The sequence below is a fragment of the Poecilia mexicana genome, unplaced genomic scaffold, assembly GCF_051168715.1.
Source record: "Poecilia mexicana isolate PSO_F unplaced genomic scaffold, ASM5116871v1 scaffold_7, whole genome shotgun sequence".
Classification (NCBI taxonomy): domain Eukaryota; kingdom Metazoa; phylum Chordata; class Actinopteri; order Cyprinodontiformes; family Poeciliidae; genus Poecilia; species Poecilia mexicana.
In genome coordinates, this window is record NW_028263376.1 from 28,752,998 (window position 1) to 28,775,225 (window position 22,228).

Genomic DNA, 22,228 nt, shown 5'->3' on the forward strand with positions numbered 1-22,228 from the left:
TTGACTGTGACTCTCTGTACCGAACGACACTTTGCAGGGACTTGGGGGAAATCTTTTAGTCATGCTTACACGAGCCCTCCAAAGGCACGCTGCGTCGAATGGCCTGCTTAAGAAGCACATCAGCTCCCCTTTCTCCATTTTCCACACTTCATCCTTCATTTATTCCTTTTCCTTACATCTGCCAGATTCTTTTCTTTTTTTTTTTTTTCCCGGCCTGACCCCCTTTTCTTTCGCTGTGCTCTTTATAATTTATTTATTCGTTTAGCTCATTCAAACCTCATTCTCTGTCTTCACGGCTTTCACGCTCTCCTTTTGAAGATACGACATATATTGTCTAAGCGTCGGTGCGCTATGCATAAATGCAAAAGTCACCTCAAGGACAGGTAATGTCAAGTCAAGCAAATTAATTGAAATGTGTCACGCTGCAACTCTTCGCCGCTTAAATCGCATGGAAGATTTCAGCTTTCCTCATCGACCGCGACAGAGCTGTAGAGGAAGTGATGATTTACTCCAACTTGGAAATTCATAAGAGTTCATTTTGGTAGTCAAACACTGACCATATAAATGACGACTGACATACAAACTTTTCTTTTATTTTAACCCTTTCCTGCATGAATTACGATTCTTTGTGTCAGGATTTTTTTCCAATTTTTATTTTTATTTTCTTAAGGCATAAAAAAAGTTATTTTATTTTATTTTGTTTAGGTGATCAATTGTAATTTTCTCCAAATACAAAGTTGTTATTTGAAAAATACATCAATGATATTGTTCTTTAGGGGTTATCTTGATGTCACAATATATATATATTTTTTTTACCTGCTAGATTCATCTACAGTAGAAGGAGGGACCGGGTCGGACGGCATGTTTTTTTGTCTGTCAGCCATATTGGATGTAACAAAAATAATTTCTTGCATTTGCAGCTGATGGCCAGTAGTTGATGGTGTATTTTATGATGCATTAGTTTCCACTTCAGTGGTCTGTGTGGATTTATGACATAAAAATCCACAAGAAACACAAGAAAATGGCTTTTAGACAGCTGTCCACTGTAGTGACCACTCTGCATGAAAGAGTTAAAAATGCCTTTAAAAAAGTTCATAGAATAAAAAGCAACCTAAAGGTCTTATTACAGGGTAACATGATGCCACCGTTTTGATCTACTTTATTAAGTAAAGTTGTTCATCAGTTTAACACAAATAGCATCTCAGTCTTTCCCATGGAAGCGACTGAATGAATTTAGCAATCTAGACGTGGTGAAGATGACCTGCTGAAGTTCAAACTTGGCATCAGAATGAGGGAGAAAGGGCATCTGAGACACTTTGAACAGGATGCGGTTGTTGGTGACAGACATGTTAGTGTGTGTAGAGGAACACATATAAATTAATTAAATCTGTAATTCATCCCAGCCCTCCATCCAAACTCCCACTAAAATCAAAGTTTACATAAGAGTAAATAATCCTAAATTACACTATTGCCAGAATAATTGTTTGGTGAAACGGTAAATATTGGGAAAATGAACACAGTTTCTCTGGGAGACCAAACTATTTTTGGTTCACAGGTGTTTTTTTTTTTATTTATCTCCTTGCACTACTTTAACTTTTGTCAAGCAATTTTCATATTGACTTAAGGAAAACATCATGACATGTTCATCATCATAAAGCGCTCTGCATCAGCCCAACAACGAAAAGGAAAATCCTGACATCCTTGCTCTATGCTAACTACCTAAAAAGCTTGTAGAAATTTGCACCTCAGTGACAGGAAGAGTCCTACATTATTATTGTACAGACGTAACATTTGTTTTGCATGCCAGACACATGAGATCAGTGGAGACAACGCAGGTGAAAGAGCAAAACATGCAGCAGCAACACAGTTTTCTAACACAGCAGAAACTTTGGATCGTACTGTTGCAAACGACGTTCTTCAGATTCACATTAAGAGGAAAAAATTTAACGGGGTCATATCTAGAAAATATTCAGATGCATAATTATTTAGACGATTGCAGCCTTTTAGATACTACAGAGCTATCAGTGTGCAATGAATACAGAGCAAGTTACATGAGGCAATGCTGTTATTAGAGTTGAATTCTGCAAAAGGAAAAGCTGGCGAAGATGAAGTAATTTTATACGACAGCATTTACAAACGTATTAAACCATTTTCAAAGTTTTTTTTTTTTTTTTTTTACTTTCTCTGGAACAAGACATGTTGCATCAGTGGTGCTGTGATGTAAATGAAGCTATGCGGATAAGACAGCTTCCCCAGAGTCTGGTGGCGGTGGATCAGCAGTGTGAGACTTCAGACGAGACTCTCCAGACCTCTTGAGGAGACGGAGGAGTTCAGCAGGAGGAGGAGGGTTACATAAAACAGTTTAAATGAGAATGAAACTATAAAGATGAGATTAAGACATCAGCCTGCTTGGTTCAAACTAAACTGAGCAAAAAAATCACCAGGCCCATTGGGAGAAATCTGAGGTAAAAAAAAAAAAAAAATAGAAAGCAAGTTTGACAGTTTGGAAAAGTAGAAGTGTGAGGTTAATGTAGCCAATTTTTAAATCAGGTTATTTAAAAATCTGATCTTATTAAACCTTGAAGGTTCTGGGGAAGATTTTGTCATCCTGAGTATATTTGAGGTGGAAAGAAGTGAACTCACACAATCACAGGAAAGCTCCAGCTTAAAATCTATTTAAATCTAAGATGTTAAGAAGATAAAAAACATACGGGGCGGGACTCCTTTCTCCTAGCTGTACCGGTTCTTTTACGGGACTGAGATTGGGGGCAAATTGACTCCTCTGCCACTTGAAATTGGGTTTATGAATACACAGTTTTGCAAGGATCGAGGTTATAATGCACTACAATCAATTTCATTTTGTTAAGCCAGGTGAAAGGTAGCAGTTTAAGGAAACCCAAAAGATTGAATCGGACTACTTACTTGGCAGCAGTTCCTCTTAGTTTGAAAGCATGTGGCCACAATTGGAGGCCATGACTCTCTTTGAAGCAAAGCAAACCTCCAGCAGAACCAAACCCATTATGAGCAGGAATCTGGAGACTGGGAGAGCAGACCAATACCGAGTCCGAGTCCGGCTGCAGAACTGCTTTCAATAGAGAGAAAAACTGAGCTCACAAAGTTCATAGAAGTAACAGCTCTTTGAGGGTCCTGGTCAATGAGAGACATTTCTTTTTATTTTATTTTCTGTGGAAACATTTAGATTCACGGCAGGAAGAATTTACAAAAAAATTTAAAAGTGAACTAAGATTTTCTTTGTAAAAAAAAAAAAAAAACCTTTGATGATGATTATGTGAGTATGGATAAAGCATGAAATACCTGCTAAAAAGCCAATATTTAATCAAAACCATGAGGAAGCTTAGTTAATTATATGGCGTACTTGTTTGTTTCACCACACTCAATCAAAGCAAAGTGAAAACACAGCGTCCATCCGATTCCTGATGGTAGCAAACCAATTACATCCAAACTGGATTTGACACGAGTGACGAGGCCGCAGCAGCGATCAATAATGACTTTTCAAGGACAAACTTTGAGTGACACATTGCAGGGCGAACATGTTAAACGCCACCAGCTCACAGTTTCTGAGTGATGAGCAGCGTACGGGGTAACAGTAGTGAAGATCGAAAAGATGAAGATCTTTCTGGATTTTCTCTAAACGGCTTCTTATCCAACACCCAAAGCAAGTCAGAATTTAATACACTAGAATAATTAACTATATGACTTGGTGGTACTACAAAATAAGTACCAAAGGACTGGAAGCAAACATAGCAGCACTTTAAAATGTTTCCTTCACTTTTGAAACAAGCAACATATGTTATATGTACACATGTTTGCTACTATGTCAAAGTTCACTGTAACTCAAAGCCTTTCAGTGGAAAATGATCAAAAAAAACAAAACAAAACAAAACAGACTTAGCCTTTTTAATTTGATTATAACCACATTAAAATAAATATGTTTACAAGTCAGCATTTAGCCTCATTGCTTTCTCTGTTTATCACACTTTGTGTTCCTCTACACACATATTACGTTTACTGCTGCTTTTTCACTGCAACTAGTTTTGGTTCATGCAAAAGCAGAAAATCTCTTTACTTAACCTCTTGATCTTCTGTAGTTGAGTTAAAAATACTGGAAAAAGCATTTCAAAATCAAACTGTTTCAGAAGCTTTCAGGACAACTCAGTGTGCCAATGCCATTACAGAACTTTTCCTTGTTTCCTTAAGTGGTTTCTGGTTTGTTTGGTCCAAATGGGTTGGATATATTTCCCTCTGACATGCGAAGAGGTCCCAGAGTCACCATGATCCTGTTGAAGGAATAAAATATGGTGACTTAAGTCTCAGATTTAACTTTGACGTACAAAAAACTAGTAGAAAAAAATCTCTGAGGTTTGAGTTGGACCCGAACTGAAATGAGTTTTGACTTACACTTGTGTTGCAGTTGAAAACAGTGTTTTGTATGTTAAATACATTTCCTCAAAAAAAAAAAAAAAAAAATTGTTAAATAAAATGCCCTAAAACAAGCAATGCAGTTTTGATTGTTTCACTCATCATCTAGAGTTGAGACCAGGCTTGGACTAGTCCGTCGACGCCGTCCTCTTGGACCTTCACTTGTGAACGTCTCTGATTAACCACATCAGTCAGACGAACCCGTTGGGTTTTCAGTTTGCAGCCGAATCTGGACTTCCAAGACAAATTAAAAGCAATTTTACTCAGGTGTCTGTTGGAGCCTTAAGGCAGATAAAGTACAATATCCATAATAAGGCTTTTTATTCAACCTAATGCATAACATTGCCATCATATCCCACTTAAAACTAGAACAGAATATAAAACATTAGTTGATTTTATACTCATAAAACGTTAAACTCACTGTAACCACATTTACTCCCTGAAATCATGGTGTCTCCCTTGTCTCATCTCTACTTCAGAGACTCGCAGCTCTTTTAAAGTTGCGTGTTAGCTGGCTGACTGACTGGAGGCTACGCAGCCGTGCTTCAGCTGTGATGAAATGCAGCACAGATTTAAATAATGAGTGGGAAGTAAAAGAGTTCACTTTTGGTCAAACTAAGAGCCCTAATCCAAGTCCTTTTGACTGCGTAAATGTAGAGATGGTTGCAGGAACGTTGTTGATTTTACCTTTTTATCGAGATGTTTAGCTGCTCTACTTTAATGATGAAGCATTTAAGGTCATGGTGGGAATAATGGAGGCTTGGATATCCACTAAAAGAGGTAAAAACAACCATCTGTGGGGTTCAAAACATCTGCATGTTCCTCGTTCAGGTTAAGTATAAGTGAAGCGGGTGGTGAACCGTAACAACTCTGAGCCTTTTCACCGACACGCCATAATTAGGTGATCTAAGTATGTTTTCCCTTTCACTTTTAGTTTTTAAATTATTTTCTTAAGGCTGTTTGAGAGTGAATACAGACCCATCAAACTGTGTTTAAGTTAGGGGGCTCTGTTGTTTTTTGTGAGTATTTATAATAATAACTCTTGAGGTGATTGTTAAAGAGCTATTTAACTTGCTTAGCCACAGAATTTGATGCTTTCTTGTCATGTTTTCACAGTTGTGAACTGATGTATAAACAGACTTAATTACGCTTAGCAGCTTTATGATTGATGCACTGTATTTCCTCTGTGAAGAAACTATGGAGAGCCTAATCCAGAGAGCCTAATTTCTTAATCTATGAGTTTAAGAAAAGCTCATAGATTTACTCCAAATCAAACCCATAATTAAATGTGTTGTGTTTTCTGACTGGGTTTGCAAATTAGCTTGTGGATAGGAAACCTACCAGCAAGGTTGCTTTGTTAGAAACAAAGCAACCAACTCCATCCACAAGTTTCTCTAAAGCAAAAAAAAAAAAAAAAAGTTTCTTTAAAGCAGGTTCTCCAGTTATGTTACAGAGATGCTGCCCTGCAACTCTTAAAGGAAACTCTGCTCATAACCACAATCTCCTCAAGTTCTTCAGAGGCCTGGAGAGGAGCTATGCATGTGATTTAGGTGTGATGAAATTATCAGTTGCTCACTTTCTGAAAACAGTTGACACTCCCTGTAGAGTTATAATTTACATTCTGCTTCAGCCGGCTTACAGTAGCCAACACCCCCTTGCCTTTGAACGTCACACACAATTACAACATTCTGCTGCTTCACTAAATGCCAAATTAGGCTCCAAGGCTTAACACTAACAAGGGCCCCAGTCCAATAATGTGGATTCCTGCTTAGGATGTGGAAAACCTCGACTGTGCTGACTGTACAGCAGCCAGCATGGTCCGGTGAAGCGGAGACTTATTAGGCATTATCTTGTTGCGGAAAATAAAACAGCGATCTCTTTGCTAACTTGATTCATAAGTTCTGCTTACAATATGAAACAAAATCTGAAAAAAATATCCCTGCTTTGTATGGAGGGGTGAAAGCGATCAGATTTTGAAACTCCGTTGTGTGTGTGAGGCATTAGATTTTTGTCTGCATGCTAATGGAGGCATTAAGAGCAAGAGCGAGCAAGGGCAGCGAAGGTTTTTACTCAGCAGGCGAGCTTAGCTGATTTCTTCTAAGCTCAGAGCGCAGGGTCCTCATTTCTGACACGACCATATGGTAATTCTGCTCCGAAGGTCAGAGTTCAACCAGAATCTGCTGCACCATTTAAAAACCTCTTTGTTGGTGAACTGAATCAGGGTGAACCATTGCACCAAGACTTCAATTACTTCTACCTGGTGCCAGAAATGGGGGTTAAAGGTCCTTCGCTCGATACTGACATAACAGCAGTGAAGGAAAAGTGAATCTGCCATGTCTTGATGTCGCTTCCCTGCAAATGGAAAGTTGGATAAAGTGCAGCTTTCTTTACAAGAGCAACAACAGAACAAATTTTAAAAACTCATTGGACTCTGATAGAGAGACAGAGAAATGTTTTGTTCTTGCCTGTGGCAGCAATGTGTTTAAAAGAAAATGAGTTTTTTCTTTCTGGTAAGCGAGAACACAAGAGCTGTGTTCCCTGAGACCTGAGCATGTTTTTTTATTTATTTATTTACTTTTTGCATTTAGACGAGAAAGCACCCAAGTGACTGACAGGATCTCCTAATCTTCTCCTTTACTTTCAAAACAAGCGATTTCTGGATTGCAGGTGGTTGATGAAAGCCTTGTTTATTTAGAATCAAGAAAAATCAAAAATCAAACACTATTATAGTAATTAAAGCTGCAGTGTAATTTATGTAATCAAAACATCAACGACGGTCTTGCAGAACACCCGCAAAAAGAAATGGGACATGCAAGGAACTTTTTAAGGATAGCAAATAAGTATTCTTACATTGTGAATATTTTCACATTTTGATATGTTGCAAAACTTAAAGTAGAACGCAGACTATGATTTTTAAAAGTTTGTAGAAGTATAAATCTGAAAAGTGTGGCATGCAAAAGCTGCTTAAAAGCCACATTTAGTATGGTTTACTAAAGGATTTCTTGTTGCCATGGATATCGCTCTATGTGGTTCATCGAGATCTTCTCAGCTGCTTCTTTGCATAACGCAGCCCTAACTCTGCCTGCTTGTTTTCGTGGATGGTCACGTCTGGACAGGTTGGCATTTGTGCCGTGTTCTTTTCATCTTCTGATGATGAACTGAGAAAGAAACCTTGAAAGGTTAGGATATTGCTCTGTGACCTAGAACTGCTTCAAACTTATCCACAACTTTATCCGCTGGCTATCTGCTGCGATTTGTTTCACTGGGTTTTATTTAGGGGTATCAGATTATAGAGGGCTGATTACAAATGAATGCGTTCAGATTTCTACCTGACCATGTAGGTTTTCTTCAGTTTCTCCTGCTTGCAGTTGCTCTATTTAAAGTTCATTTAAAATAATCTCAAGTTTGTGGCTGTAGTTTGAAAACTTGAGAAAAACTACAAACGGAATGAATTTGTTTATGTGCATCGTACCTGAAACAACAAACAAACCATAATTTGTTGTTTTCATTTTTTTACGTCTCTCTTCTCCTTTGTATTATATTTTCTTCTTACTTGACTTGAGCTCATTCTGCCAAACGTTCAAAGTGCTTTCACGCAGGATGCTGCCGGCTGTTACCTTTCCTTAAACACAAACAGGAGCTCATCTTGTATTACCAGAGTGGAGCCGCGCTCTTTTCCTCTCCAAGAACCACCGCTCGTATCCTCTGGTGCCATTTAGAATTAGTCAACGCACTTTTCATCATCTTTTTTTTAAATCCTGTGGAGGTGAGGGATTATGAATGCTTATCAAGGTATGTAGATCAGGGGGATTAGAGGCGTAATCCCATTTAAACCCTCACAGAGTTTTGGGAACCCTCTCTAATTCTGTTCAGCTATGATCTGCCCACTGCCCCAAACATTTACAGTGGCACAAAGTCAAATCAGCTGCTGTCGCCTTTTTGTTGCTCTCTGAATCTACTCAAAACGGTTTGATTTCATGATAGTGCTATGTTGGTAATGATTTCCCCATTTTTTCTTTTTCTTTTGTCACACAGACAGTTTTTAAATGTCAAACAAACTGTAGCATCAGACAAAAAATAACCAGAATAAATAAAAATGAACTTTTCAAATTATAGTTTCATTTTCTAAGGGGAAAAAAATGCTATCCAGACCAACTTGACCCAAAGTAAAAGCTAACTACTCCACTGGTTAAGTCATGGATTAACCACAATTGCTTTCATTTCACTGGTTCTTTTTGAGTAGACACGCTCAGGCCTGATTAGCTGTAAAATTAAGGAATATCTTAGCTAGTACCTGCCTGATAGCATGAAGAAGGCTAAAAGTTCTCAAAAAGCATGATGATGCATCTGAAGAAATTCAAGAAGTGATTGGAAGCAAAGTCATTGACATTCATTAATATAGAAAGAGTTACAAAGCAATTTTTAACAGTGGTTAACCTTCCCAGCAGTGGCCATCTTACCAAAAGAACCAAGAGGGTTAATGTAGGAAGTCACAAAACACAGAGCAACATCTGAACCCTGCAGGGCTCAGTTGAGGTCGGTGTTCTTTATTCAGCAATAAGAAAGATGCTGAGCAAAAAATGGCCTCCATGGGAGAGTCATAAGCTAAATTACCAAACAGGACACAGAAAATGAGTCTCACGTTTTCCGTCAAAACATTGTAAATATCCATATTCTGTACTCTTATCACACAAATCTGAAACTTTTTGGAAGGGGTGTGTCCTGTCACATCTGGTTTGAAAATAACACAAAAAAAAACAAAAACAAACGAGAGAAGCAGCCAAACATAACGGTGCTAATCCGATGCACCAGGCTTGCTTTGCTGTTTTAGGACCTACATGCCACAATTCAGCTTTTCTCTGTACCAGAAAATATATCAGGCCATCAGTTTGAGATTTAAACTTGGGCAGTCATCCAAAGCACACCAGCTAATCCATCACTGACAATAATTAAAAAAGAGAGATTTCTGAGTGGCCTGCCAAATGAATATCACCTTAAACATGAGGAAAAAAGTGAAATGGGGCTGACTTAAAACAATTTGGCATAAAAGACTGGGGAAAATCTGTACCCAAAGAGATTTTCTTTCCCCAGATATTACAACTCAGGTTGGTTTTCACCAAGAATGGCACATGAGGTTCATGTTGAGTTGGATTGTTTATCCCCTTCCATAAAAGAAAACCATAATTTGAAACCTATATTTTGTATCTACTCAAAAACAGTCTAACATTAAAATTAGTTAGAGAATCTAAAACATTAATTTAACCAACAGGAGAAAACAGAATCACATGCTTCATCCCAAAGAGCTCGTCGAGCCTTATAAAACACTGTTTTTTTTTTTTTTTTTACGGTTCTGTTTACATTCTGCTTGTTATCCAGTCGCTGCCCAGAACAATCACTAATTTCTTTTGGGAAAATAAAACAATCAAATCATTTTCTCCTGTTATTTCCTAGTGCAATTGCGCCTACCCCACAAAACAATATATTTAATAAGCTCATCTCTACTTGAGTGTAAAATTACAAAACTAATGCTTTTTGCTCTTATTCCATTTCAGAACCAAACATAAAAAAGCAAACCCAGCAACAACTGCAGCGTGAAAGGATAATTTTGTTTTTGTCGGATTCTCACTCATCTCATCGAGAGGATGATCCGCCCTCACTTTTGTATGCGTGACACGTTTCTGGGCTGTTAAATATCAAGACCATTCTTCATCCTAATGACCTGGTGTGAACTGCATCATCAATAGCTTCCTTTTCCCTCTTTGGACTTTAAACTCACCCACCTCCATCTATCTCAGCCCCATGCCGTCGGGGAACGGAAAACGGAGACTTTGTAAATAACAGTTGCTTTGCGAACGACCTCTGGTGGGAAAATTATGGATGCCTCGTGCCGAACCGGAATACCTGCGACATTAATGACTATTATCATGCACGGGCTCTTGCTGGGCTAAAGGAGAGCACAAGTTTTCTTTGTACAATCTCAAAAAAAAAAAAAAAAAAAAAAAGGTTTTGCAGGAGACTGCAATGAGCTGAAATATGCTGCTTGATCTGTTTCGATTCACTTCATCAAACAGAGACCCTGTCAGGACGACTGCAGCTACCTTTCTGTTTCAGCATTACTGACAAGCATGACAGCTGTTCTTCCTGTTGCTTGTTTTACTGATGAAGGACGATGCTGTACCACGAGGTCCTGTTTCATCCCTGTCTTCTCCTGTCTGTCTTCCTCGCGAGGATTTGTTTGATGTCGTGAATTTCTGCTGAAAGGTGACGGCAGACGTGAAGCTGCTCCGAGTGTAAACATGAGGCACGCTAAGGCCTTCAGGCGGAATCGATAAACATTGTGCGCGTTGGTGTTTTGCATTGGGTTGGTCAGGACCATATGGCACAGAGTCTGTTGGGTGCAAACAGGAGTGACTGTATGAATTATGGAGCAATGCAAATGGTGTCGAGTGTTGCAGCGCCTCAAAATTATGGCACCTTCTGAAACACATTACTGCCTTAAATTAGGTGTCAATTCCTCAGCTACGTTCTTCTTGATTCTTAAAGTATAAGAATCACGATTTACTGTTATTTTTGTCCCATGTCCAAATTTCACGAATCGGAATTTTTACTTAGAAAGTGAGCTTAGACATTTCCAGACACACATTTCGATGCGTAGACTTTCTGCTGTTGTTGAATGTTCTGCACTGATGTCCTCTGACTGGATTGAAATACATATTCAAATGCTCCGATGTGCAGCTGCGTAGATTCCCTCAGCTCCTCTTAGCATTCACCCTGTTCATGAACAGAAAGCAAGACCACCTCTTTGCATTTCAAACCGTTTCATCATCATCATCATCATCATCATGAGGTCTGTTTAGTGCAAGAGCTTTCACATCACCAAACGTCCAATCTCGTAAGGAAACCTGCAAAGAGTCACATGCCGGACACGTCAGCAAATAAGGAACTTATTTATGCGCTCAGCTTGTGCTTGCTCTTCACATTTTAACAAGAAGGCGCCGGAGAAAACGCGGTGTTCAATAATGCATGACTAATTTAAAAGACCATCGGCCCCTCGGTACCTGCTCACTTATCAGCGGCTGAGATGGTGGCAGAGTGGTTCGTCTCGACCCCGATTCTTGAACGTTCACTTGATTTTAATTCCCGGTTTGATGGGAGTGCTGGCCATTGCTTTGATTTTATAAGGAGATAAGTTGGCCTCTATTGCTGTGTTTACTGGGTTTATCGCCGGGCATTTTACGGACTCTTTGATGTGCGAATGGTCGGAGGAGCGAAACATCGATAATTCAAGGAAAGTTAATTCACCTTGAGTGGAGTCTCCGCGGACCTTAAAAGATAGAGCGGGAGGATTAAATATGTCTGCCCTCCGACTACAGCTGCCTTACTTCACACATTTCCTCCACAAAGATAGTGCAGCACTTAAAGCTGGATCCTTTGGATGCAGGATCTATGTAGAGGTATTGATCAAACTCGACGCCTTAGAGAGCTGATTTACTTTAATGGTGCGTTTTACTAGATGTGTTACAGGACTGGATATTGAGAGAAACAGCAGTGGAATCAGCTGGACCTGTAAAACCAGCAGTAATGGCAACATTTCTTGTGCAAGGAGAAAAGCACTCTTGCTTTCCTAATGGCCGTCTTTGTCTAACCCATTCTTGAATGTTTAGATGCTGAAAGTTTGGGCTTTTGTTTGCAACGCAAGCCTCTGTTGCTACAGCGACAAACTGCTTCTGGTTCAGACGGACAGAATCCAGCGTTAGGTGACAGCCACGTCAGCTGTCACAGCTTGACGAGGATCCGCAGCAAGTTTGACCTTTTAATGATTGGACTCCAGCTAAGGCCACAGCAGGACTTGCATGTAATTTCCCTCTTTACTCTAAAAAGATGACAGGATGTCAGCAGCGGGAGAGCTACTGTATGATTGATAAATTGAAAATCCATTTTGTTCTGCGTTCACTTAAATTTAGTTCACATATTATTCACAAGTGCATGAAGTGCTGAAATATGGCAAGTCACCTCATAAAAATGTTAGAAAAATGTGCAATAAATGTGTATAAATTGACTCGTATATTATTTAGCTGACATATTACAAGAAAGTCCCTGAACAAGGTGAGATATGAAAACACATCTGGGCAGAGACCCTTCGATTTGCTGCTAGATAAGTTGAAGATAAACACAAGCAACTCTTAAAAGCTTCAAAATTATAGCTGAACTAGGGTAATAGTAATTTACGATAATGTGTAGAAAAAAAAAACCCTAAACTTTTTCACAAAAAAAGAATAAAGAAGTCAGAACTACAAGAAAAAGTGAAACCTGTCCCTGGAAATTATAACTCTGTCAGATTTTACTCTGAAGAATTTGTTGGGAAGATTGTGCTACGATAAAAATTTAAGGGTGCGCAGTGGATCGTTGCTTTTATTAAAAGTTTAAATGATTTGTTTTTCCCCCCCACAGGGGCATACCTGGGAAGACATGTGGAACCATAATCTTATCAGCTGAAGAGCTTGGAAACTGCAGAGTAAGTCCAAAAAGTTTTGACCCGTTTACTTTCTAATTTCTTTTACAATAAATGCTTTTAATAAATGAGATATTTTATTTTTTTTATCCGTCTACCTAAACAAAGGCATATCAGGCTTTAATATGACACACAAAGTGGTGCGAATGCATGTTTGCCCACACGCCTTTGGGAAAGCGGGATGTTTCATATCTGTGCCGTCGGTGAGATGTATCGTATCATAAATGTTCTCATTAAACGAGCAGGATACGCCGTGTTGCCGAGCGAACGCGTTTGTCATTTGCAAATTGTGTACCTAGTGAGTATGCTACAAGCATGAATTGTTATTTAATGAGACCGCCTTTATTCCAATCACTAAATTGGGCCTTTACTCTGCTGTGTGGTGTTAATCCACGAGTCCACATTAATAACCAGTGTCCGGTAATACTCGCTGGCTTCCTCTCCTCAGTGCCAAATGAAGATAGTAAATAACAGCATTATGGCTGTGCCAGCATAGCAGCAGAGAGCAGTAAGATATTCTGGGCAGCACTACTGGGCCTCCCTTAGAGGCTGTACAGTAACCCACTAAGTGACCATATACGCGTTTTATTGCACCACATAACGTGTAATACTCTGAGAGTTCAAAGCTATGTTAATTCACTTGTACTTTCATGGAGTTTGACTGCAGTTTTACCTGACTTGACTTGTCCGACTTAGTTTTAAATAGTCTTCTGTTAGGAAGAGGCAGATCAGATTGATGCAGATAATGAACCTGCCACTATAAGCTGCCCTGTTACGCTCGTGTGTCGGCGCTCTTGCTCATTGAAGGGCCCTCCGTGAGGTGCGTTGCGTCTGCAATGATGGCGGTTAGCAACATCAGTGCAAAGCACCTCTTCAGGAGGCGAATTAGTAATATAAATGCAAATGATCATTACCGGTACAAATGACTGTTTCTGGCCAATTAGGGATGGAAAGATGCGCCACTCCAGACCTGCCCTGTTTGCACAGATTTTTAACCCTGAAAGACATTATTACCTCGGCAGCTTGAGAGAGCGCAGTTAGAATAAAAGACAGATAAGTAGATGTGAAGATGCTGCTGTCGGGCGATGTCCCACATGACCGAAATGCGATGACTTAGGATTCCTGCCGTCCATCTGGACGGTGTTTATCAACTAATCCGCCTGTGACCAATAAGTCGGCAGCTGAGGTGCTGCTTTGCCTGCAGCTCTTATTTAAGGAAAAATTGAGCGGAGTGGGAATCAACTGGGGGAAGTTCTGCAGGGTTGGCTCGAGCCTTTGCGGTGGATTTGCCAGGTATCATTAGACAGAGCAACAGGCTTTGCATGGATCAAAGACTTCCTCCTGGCTGCCGTTTGCTCCTGCACATATGAGCAGCGGTTGGCTTGCTCTCAGATCTTCCTCCTGGTCTCTCTGCAGCTCCTTCTGGTTTAAGTTTTGAGAAAACCTCTTTGCATATTCCAGCTGGAAACCACAGTGCGCACACCACAAATGGATTAGGCATAGCAAGTAGAGAATTTAAGGAAAATTCAATGCAGGATTTATATGGTAGAAAAGCAGATACTAAGCTTTATTCTCAAGGATATTGCTAATAAAAATATTAGGCACATAGTAAGAGATATAATTCATACATATTTTACAAACAACAGCGCCACCTTGAAAAAGAATGTGTATATTCCCTTCAATTTTTCAAATGTTGTCACATTAAATTAAACCCAAAATGTAATACTATTTTGTACGGATTTGTTTTAGATAAATCATTGGTACATTAACAGCCTCTAGTCTTTTGAATTATGTCTTTACCAATTTTACCCACGCAGTCAGATTTGACGGTCTGTGTGTTTAAACATCAACCTTACAGCAGATTCTCAGTTGGATTTAGGTTTGGGATTTTATTCAAACATTACAATGTACCAATACTGTTTCTGTGTATTATATAAAAATTGTTTCATAAGGTAACCCCAATTTAAAACTTTACCAAACACTTTTTAGACTTTTACAGAACTGCTGCATTTATACTGACAGTTAATTACTCACACAGGTTTAATTTACGTTTTTAGGTGACTTTTGAAACCACTGGTTGTACTGAATTTTATTTCGTGGTATCACAGTAAAGTTGACTACATATAAATCCCATAATTTCCAAAGTTTTATTACTACAAAAAATGTGTGAAAATGCTGACTTTTTATTACTTCTGCATCACAATCATTTACTGCTTTTGTTTATCGATCATATAAAATCCCCCAAGATGCCTTGATGCCTGTGGTTGCATAACGTAAAAACGTTAAAGGAATATGAATACTTCTGCATTATGGGAGGCTTGCTCTCAGTTGTATCCATTTGTCTTTATGAATAAAGCAACACCAGAAAGTCAATCATGGAGGATAAAAACATGAATTACTGTATAACTATGCACTAAATCCTATTTTCTGAATGATTGTTATGATTATGTCAGGTGTTTTTCTTATGCAAATACTTCCAGTTTTGCACTGAATTCAGATAGTCAAATGTCGCTCTGTGCTTTCATGAACCAAACTCATCCTCACATTTGCAGAAATGCTCCTCTTCTGTCTTTTATTCATCACGGACAAATGCAAAGAGAGGAAATGGATTGATGCGTGAAACACACAAAAGAGCTGCGTTAATGTCCACATAATGCTTTGGCACGTGATTCGCCGGGTGATTCACTGCACTCTGCTGTCCTGAAGACGCCATGGAAGCTTATGTAACATGCATTCAGGTTTTGTCTGACTTGCTTTGTGGCTCTTTGAAAGGAGAGCCCCACTTTGGGGAAACTGACAGCGAGCATCGCTCTGCCACTTATCCTGTGCGGCGCTATCTGGATAAAGCAGAGAAAAGCATGCAGACTGCACTCTGTATTCCCCTGCTGCTGCTGCTGTTGCTGAACCTCAGTGGCTGAAATGAATGTTCTGCTATTTTTCCCCTCACTTAATGAGGGAACACTGCACAGCACCAAAGTGGGTATGTGTTACTTGCACCTAATGAGGGCTTAAGGCGCACTGTTGCCATGATAGTTTGATTGTAGAGGTTGCATCAGGGTTGTTGCACGGTGGGTTTTGGACAGCTCCAAAGGGCTTCGGCAACCGACACAAGCAAACTCTTTTGCTATGTTGCATTATTTGTATAAATAGACCAAATGGGAACATGTGAAATAAGATGTTCTTGCGAGAAGCCACCAAAGGACAGCTTGACATAGTTTAGGTTTTAAAAAGCGCAGTGGGTTTCTCCATAGGTTTGGTTCCTATCAGCACTCCCCCTACCGTTTTTGCCTGCTGGTTTAAAAAAACGATGATAATAATTGAAAATGACGCAAGGAAATGAAAGCAGATGAACAGCAGCCACTTTAGCTGACAGCACGGGCTGTTTTAATGAGCTTTTCTCTATTACGCCATAATCTGTGCTGATTTGAAAAATCAAAAACTATTATTGGAACAAAAGAATAAGATAACGAAGTTAGCTCGTTTTGAGCAGGATACTCCGAAGTGTTTTCGTGCAGGATGGGAATTCACTCTTTTCTCTCTGCAGTTGCCTCAACAGAGCAGTCGGGTCGGTGCTGCGTCTGCGTCTGAGGGATATGATAGGGGTTAGTGTGAGGTAGGTCACAGACGGACCGTGCCGCACTGATGTGGGTCAAAGCAATCGATAGAGGCCGTGTTCAGCACATTGCTGATTCAGATCAAATAGCAGCATCAAAAGCTAGAAGCCTGTGGACGTGCATGGTAAAAATAGCAGCTCTTACATCCCTGTATGCAAGAAGCACTTATTCTCGAATGTTTCCCAGCGTATCTTAAAGAAATACGAGTTCAACCCATAAATCACAATTATAATAAAATGTTTATTTTATTCAATTGACATAGTGAAACTGCAGGTCCTTAAAAGATAATGTGCACTCTTTTCTTTCTTTTTCAGTTTTGTTTATCTGTCACAGGTGAATGATTTAGACCATCAAACTAATGTTATTATCAGACAAAATACCATTTTTAGATTATGATTCACTTTATAAAGGGAGAAAAATACCCATCCAAACCAATGTAACCATGAATGACAAAGGAATCGGTCCCTGTAATATTAGGAATTAACTTTGATTTGCCTTTTTTAAAAAAAAGCTAAGTTCAGTTTCACTGGACACACCCAGGACACACCCACTGTTTAGTAAGAAGTTACTAGACAGTAACCTAATAACAATTTGAAAACTTGACAAAGTCTAAGAAATGTCAAAAAACTCAAAGCATGCTCCGATCTAAAGTAACTGAAGAATAGACGAAAACATTCATCAGTCTTGAAAGGGTTGTAAAACTATTTCTGAGGCTTTAAGACGTAACTAAACCCCAGTGAGAGACATTATCCACAATGGAAAACAAAACATTAAACACTAATAAATCTTCCCAGGAGCGGCCGGCCAACCAAAATTATTCCAATGGTACACAGATGTCTCATAAAGAGGTCAGCAAAGAACCCAGAGTCGCATCTAAAGCAGATTTTATTGTCTTAGTAAAAGTTCATTGTCTGTGACTCAACAAGAAGAAAGAGACAACAGCAGCCATGGGAGAGTTACAATGCGAAAAATATTGAGCTAAAAAAATAACACTGAAGATCTCAACAAATATTTAAACGCCTGCAAGACTTTGAGGAAAATAGTTTTGTTGGCTGATGATATGGGAACGTTTCAGAAAAGTGTGTCTTGCAGAAGTTTCATCCAACTTTTTCATTCTGACTGATGGGTTGAAAAATCCCACTGTGGTCAATGTTTACCTGTTTTAAAATGATATTAATGACACATTCAGTTGCATGTAATTTTCATTGGGTTTAATTAGTAGTCAGGCTGAACAAAGAATCCACATTGAGCTGTCACACATGCACAAAGTCAGAAGTATGGGAGTGTTTTAAAGTGGTAGCAATTTTAAATATGTCTGGTTTAATTTGGCGTTATCTGAAAAGAGCCAAATGATGCTCAAAAATATAAAAAAAAATATTAGGTGACACCAGAGTTTTGTGAAACGTGTGTGAAATGTATCTTATTTAAGACAAAACTTTCATTTTTAGGATTTTACCTGCCTTGAAATGTATTAATTGATTGGTTTCTTATCAAAGCTTGAATAGTGATGAGCTGAAGTTTGTTAGTGACCATCAATAAGGTCACTTTTTTCCTCTTGTGATCATTTAAGCATCCAACACTTTATCATCCTGGAATGCAAACTAATATTTAGAATATAGAGAAACTATCAGGAATCAAGAGAGCTGGGAGGCAAAGAGATTGTCCTTAATCCAGCAATGAACAATGAATCGGTGCCTAATGAGTATAATTATAATAATACCAGCCTTTCTGGTGTATTGTTGGCTGTAGCCTCATATGCAGCTCCCAGCCTATTACTGCATGTACGAGGTTTTAGAATCCGTTTCTGTGCCTCACATCGTTACTATTATTATACTGAACACAAAAGGTATTTTCGATGCAAGAGTTGCATAATAAAAAAAAATGGTAATGAATGCATTTGTACATTTTCACAAACTAGAACCCAGTGGTTGGTTTTTCCTATTAGAATTCAGTCGGCATTTTTTGCCCGTTATTTGGTGCTTCAGTGCTTTTATATCTTGGCAAACAGCATGTATAAACAAACAACAGGAGGGACACAGGCAAAAGAACGGATTTACAATGTCCTTTACTCTCGCTGTGGTTTTTCCTTTGTAGGATTATGCCACCATGCAGTTCTGTGCCAACAAATTGGATAAAAAGGACTTCTTTGGAAAGTCAGACCCCTTCATGGTCTTCTATAGAAGTAACGAGGATGGCACGTGAGTTTGCATCTGGATTCTGCTTCTCTGTGCTGGGATTAAAGCCAGGCTGATGTGCGTAAAGATTCAAGATGAAAGGAGTCGAGTACAAAAGATTTCATACCGAGGCCTCTTTTAACTCGGCTGCGTACAGATGCATGCGGACAGAATTGGTCTCGAACACAGCAAAGCTGCTGTGGAGAGATTCTTTCTAGGTCCTGGTTTTGTTTTGAAGCTCTGTGCTCCTTCAGGGTTGTAAGTTTCTGTTGATCTTTTTCTCCAGGTTTACCATTTGTCACAAGACCGAGGTGGTGAAGAACACCCTGAATCCTGTGTGGGAGCCCTTTTCCATCCCTGTCAGAGCGCTCTGCAACGGGGACTATGAAAGGTAGGTTGGCTGGTCTCCCACAGTTAATGTTCAATAATACTCACATACTCAAACAAACCCCAAAGCTCCGAGTTTTTAAGCAAAACCCAACTCTCACATTGTTGTGATCCACATAATTTAAACACACCAATGACTAAAATCATCCGATTATTTCCTTCACCAGCCCTGATGTGTTATGGAGTCGTTGAAAACTAAAAATGGTCCCTTTCTACTGATCAGTGAATGCATAACATGCATAACAGCTACACGCTAATAGGTTGTGCTGACAACAGCAAAGTTAGCAAACAAGGTCTGCTTGGAAAACAATTGACAGCTATTCATGCTAAGTATAGTAGTTTTCAGGAAGTTTGTTCCAGATTTGTGGTGCACAGAAGCTGAATGCTGCTTCTCCATGTTTGGTTCTGGTTCTGGAAATGCAGAGCAGACCAGAACCAGAAGACCTGAGGGGTCTGGAAGTTTGATACAACAACAGCAGATGTATTTTAAAGTCTGTTCTCTGAGCTACAGGGAGCTTTACAGTGTAGGGACTTTAGATCTGGTGTTATGTGCTCCATCTTCCTGGTTTTAGTCAGAACACAGGCAGCAGCGTTCTGGATCAGCTGCAGTTGTCTGATTGATTTTCTAGGCAGAACTATAAGGACGCTGCTGCAGTCATCAATGCGACTAAAGATAAATGCCTGGATGAGTTTCTCTAGATCTTGCTGGGATTTTTAGTCGGGTTTTATTTGTAGTGATATCTCTGTCCCAGCCTAGCAATTGCTTTTCTACGCAGTTGCACTTGATTCTCATCTTCCTTCAATGCCCTGTCTATGCTTTCTCCCATTGAGCTTGATTTCTTTAGTAGAATTTCAACCGGGCCAATCAGGGAACAGGAGAAGTTGTGAACGATGATGTTGATTTGATTTTCCTCCTGCAGTTTTGGCATCGGAAGCAGAGCAAGTGAACGAAGCCGTTCAGTAATTAACATTAACAGTCATTTCATTCAGCTCAGCGCTTCTCCCTCCGCACCGGAGGATGGTTGTTTACAGCGCTGGCAACTTCAGATAAACTTCATCGTGAGCATTATATCCGCGATTGAAATTGGGTAAAACTTTACCTGTATCCACGCCTCCAGCAAGCAATCGTCTCTCAGTAGCAGAGGGTCCAGGACCTTCATTTGAAGCATAAAGTTCAAAAAAAGGACTTTATTGAATTTGTTAATTTCCAGTGACTGAAAGACACAGAAGTGATTGGACATTTTCTGATCGATGCATCTCTAATAGTAAATGGAGAAATGCATCAAATTCAAGGTTGAGTCAATTTTCCTGCTTCACTGTTCAATAAAGGCCTCTCTCTCTCTCTTTGCAAATCCTCCTTCCCCCCCATCTGCTCATTCAGTCACCCACAAACAGTGGAAACCTTTCAGCATTTCACATCTCTTATTGGCAGCGGCATCTTCCATCTTATCTGCTTCTTTTCATGGCAAACCGTCGCCTTGCAAAGCACCCGGGCAGCAGTAGGAGTTTCGACAGCAAAATAAGAAATAAGAGGATAAACAAAGATAGTGAGGGAGAGTGGCTGCACTTGTTGTTCTGTGTATGTTGACAGTGGGTTGGGATAAACAGAAGAGCCCGTCATCGTATGTCCGTGCGTGTGTGTGTGTCGAATCATCAAGGTGTGTAGGTGCAGATATTCATGAGAGTGAAGAAGAACATGTTAAACTTTGCCCTCTTCACCACACCAGGTGTCAACGAAGGTTCCCCGTTTCGATGTTTCGATCCTGCCTCTGCTCACCTGTCCGGAGAAACTAATTGGGTCAGACAGATGGAGCAGAGGCATGAAAGATGTCTGATTCCCTTTGAGGCTTTATGCTGCAAAAGAAACTCCTAGCAATTTAGGCTCTACTCACTTTTATCATCAGATATTGATAGTTTGGCCTGCTGTGGGTTTTTCCTGTTCTGAATTTAGTTAGCACCATTTAAAATTCAGTTTAAAATGTAATTTTCTCTTAGTGATCCTGTTTAAAAATATATATTTTTATGCTTTTTTTCTTTAAGGACAAATTGGTTGTCTAAGGTTGTATGTCTGTCTGGAAGGTGAACCTCAACCAAAGCACGATTTATTTTTTATTATAATTTATGCCACCTTGAACATACTTTTTGGTGCTGGATTTAGCTCCATTTACCTCCCATAAACTTTGACCAGCTTCCTAAGTCCCTGTTGGATAAATTTTGGCCTGATCTTATCACAGCACCTTCTTTGTTGTTTCCCCCACTCAAACTGCAGACGAGACTTCACGTAGCTTTCTTTCAACGTTGGCTTTCGTCTTTCAACTCGTACAAAAAAGGGCAAATTCATAGAATTTACAATAAAGATTTTTCCCACATGAACTGTGAATCTTTGAAGCGTCTTCAGAGTTATCATGGGCCTCATCACTGCTTGTATCATTTGTGTGGCCGGCCATGTCTTGCTCTTTCCAATTTCAAATGCTGAGTTTGGTTATTGATTTTTAATAAAAATTCTCCACAGCTTTATTTATGACTGATGTTTCTTCATGATGCTGACAGCTCTCCTTTCCCCTCTGACGCTTTCACACAGTTACACTTCATTTTCAAAGTACATTACTTCTAAAAAGGTATTTAGTTTCACTGAATTTTACTACTTGGATGTTGGACTAAAGTGCCTGGATACACGTGCAAACAACAAGTGTAAAGGTTGAAGGCTTATGAATAATTTTGCAAGGCACTGTGGATTAAATACTTCATGTTACTTTTGTTCCATGTTTCTCATGTTTTTCTACAGTAAAAATCAAGATAATGACAAGATGACAATAATAAGGAGGAAGCACACTCTGCTCTCTGCAATCACATCTTGCTTTGCGAATCTGATAAAACTCTTGTAATCACTTGGCTCCATTAGTGATCAGAAAGTGGAATCGCTCTCATTTCTACTCCAGCGAGCAATACGAGAGCGAGATTGATTGGGGACTGCAACTGAAGCTAAGGAGGTGCTCTAAGTCTCTTCTTGGAACCGATAACTATTTCAATGCCAACTCATCACCAGCCTGAAGTTATCCGTAGTGTCAACATGCATTAGTAGTTTCTCCCATGGTGTCGAA

The 22,228-nt window shown here is 39.5% G+C and overlaps 1 protein-coding gene across 1 annotated transcript in view; it reads left to right on the plus strand.

Moving 5' to 3' along the window:
* Positions 1–18,768, plus strand: part of LOC148158461 (copine-5-like) — a 34,110-nt gene extending 15,342 nt beyond the window's left edge. Inside the window, exons 7-8 of the mRNA XM_088007543.1 lie at positions 12,892–12,955; positions 18,661–18,768. Coding sequence (XP_087863669.1) covers positions 12,892–12,955; positions 18,661–18,768 — 172 coding nt within the window. The remainder of the gene's footprint in view (positions 1–12,891; positions 12,956–18,660) is intronic.
* Positions 18,769–22,228: the final 3,460 nt, after the last annotated feature.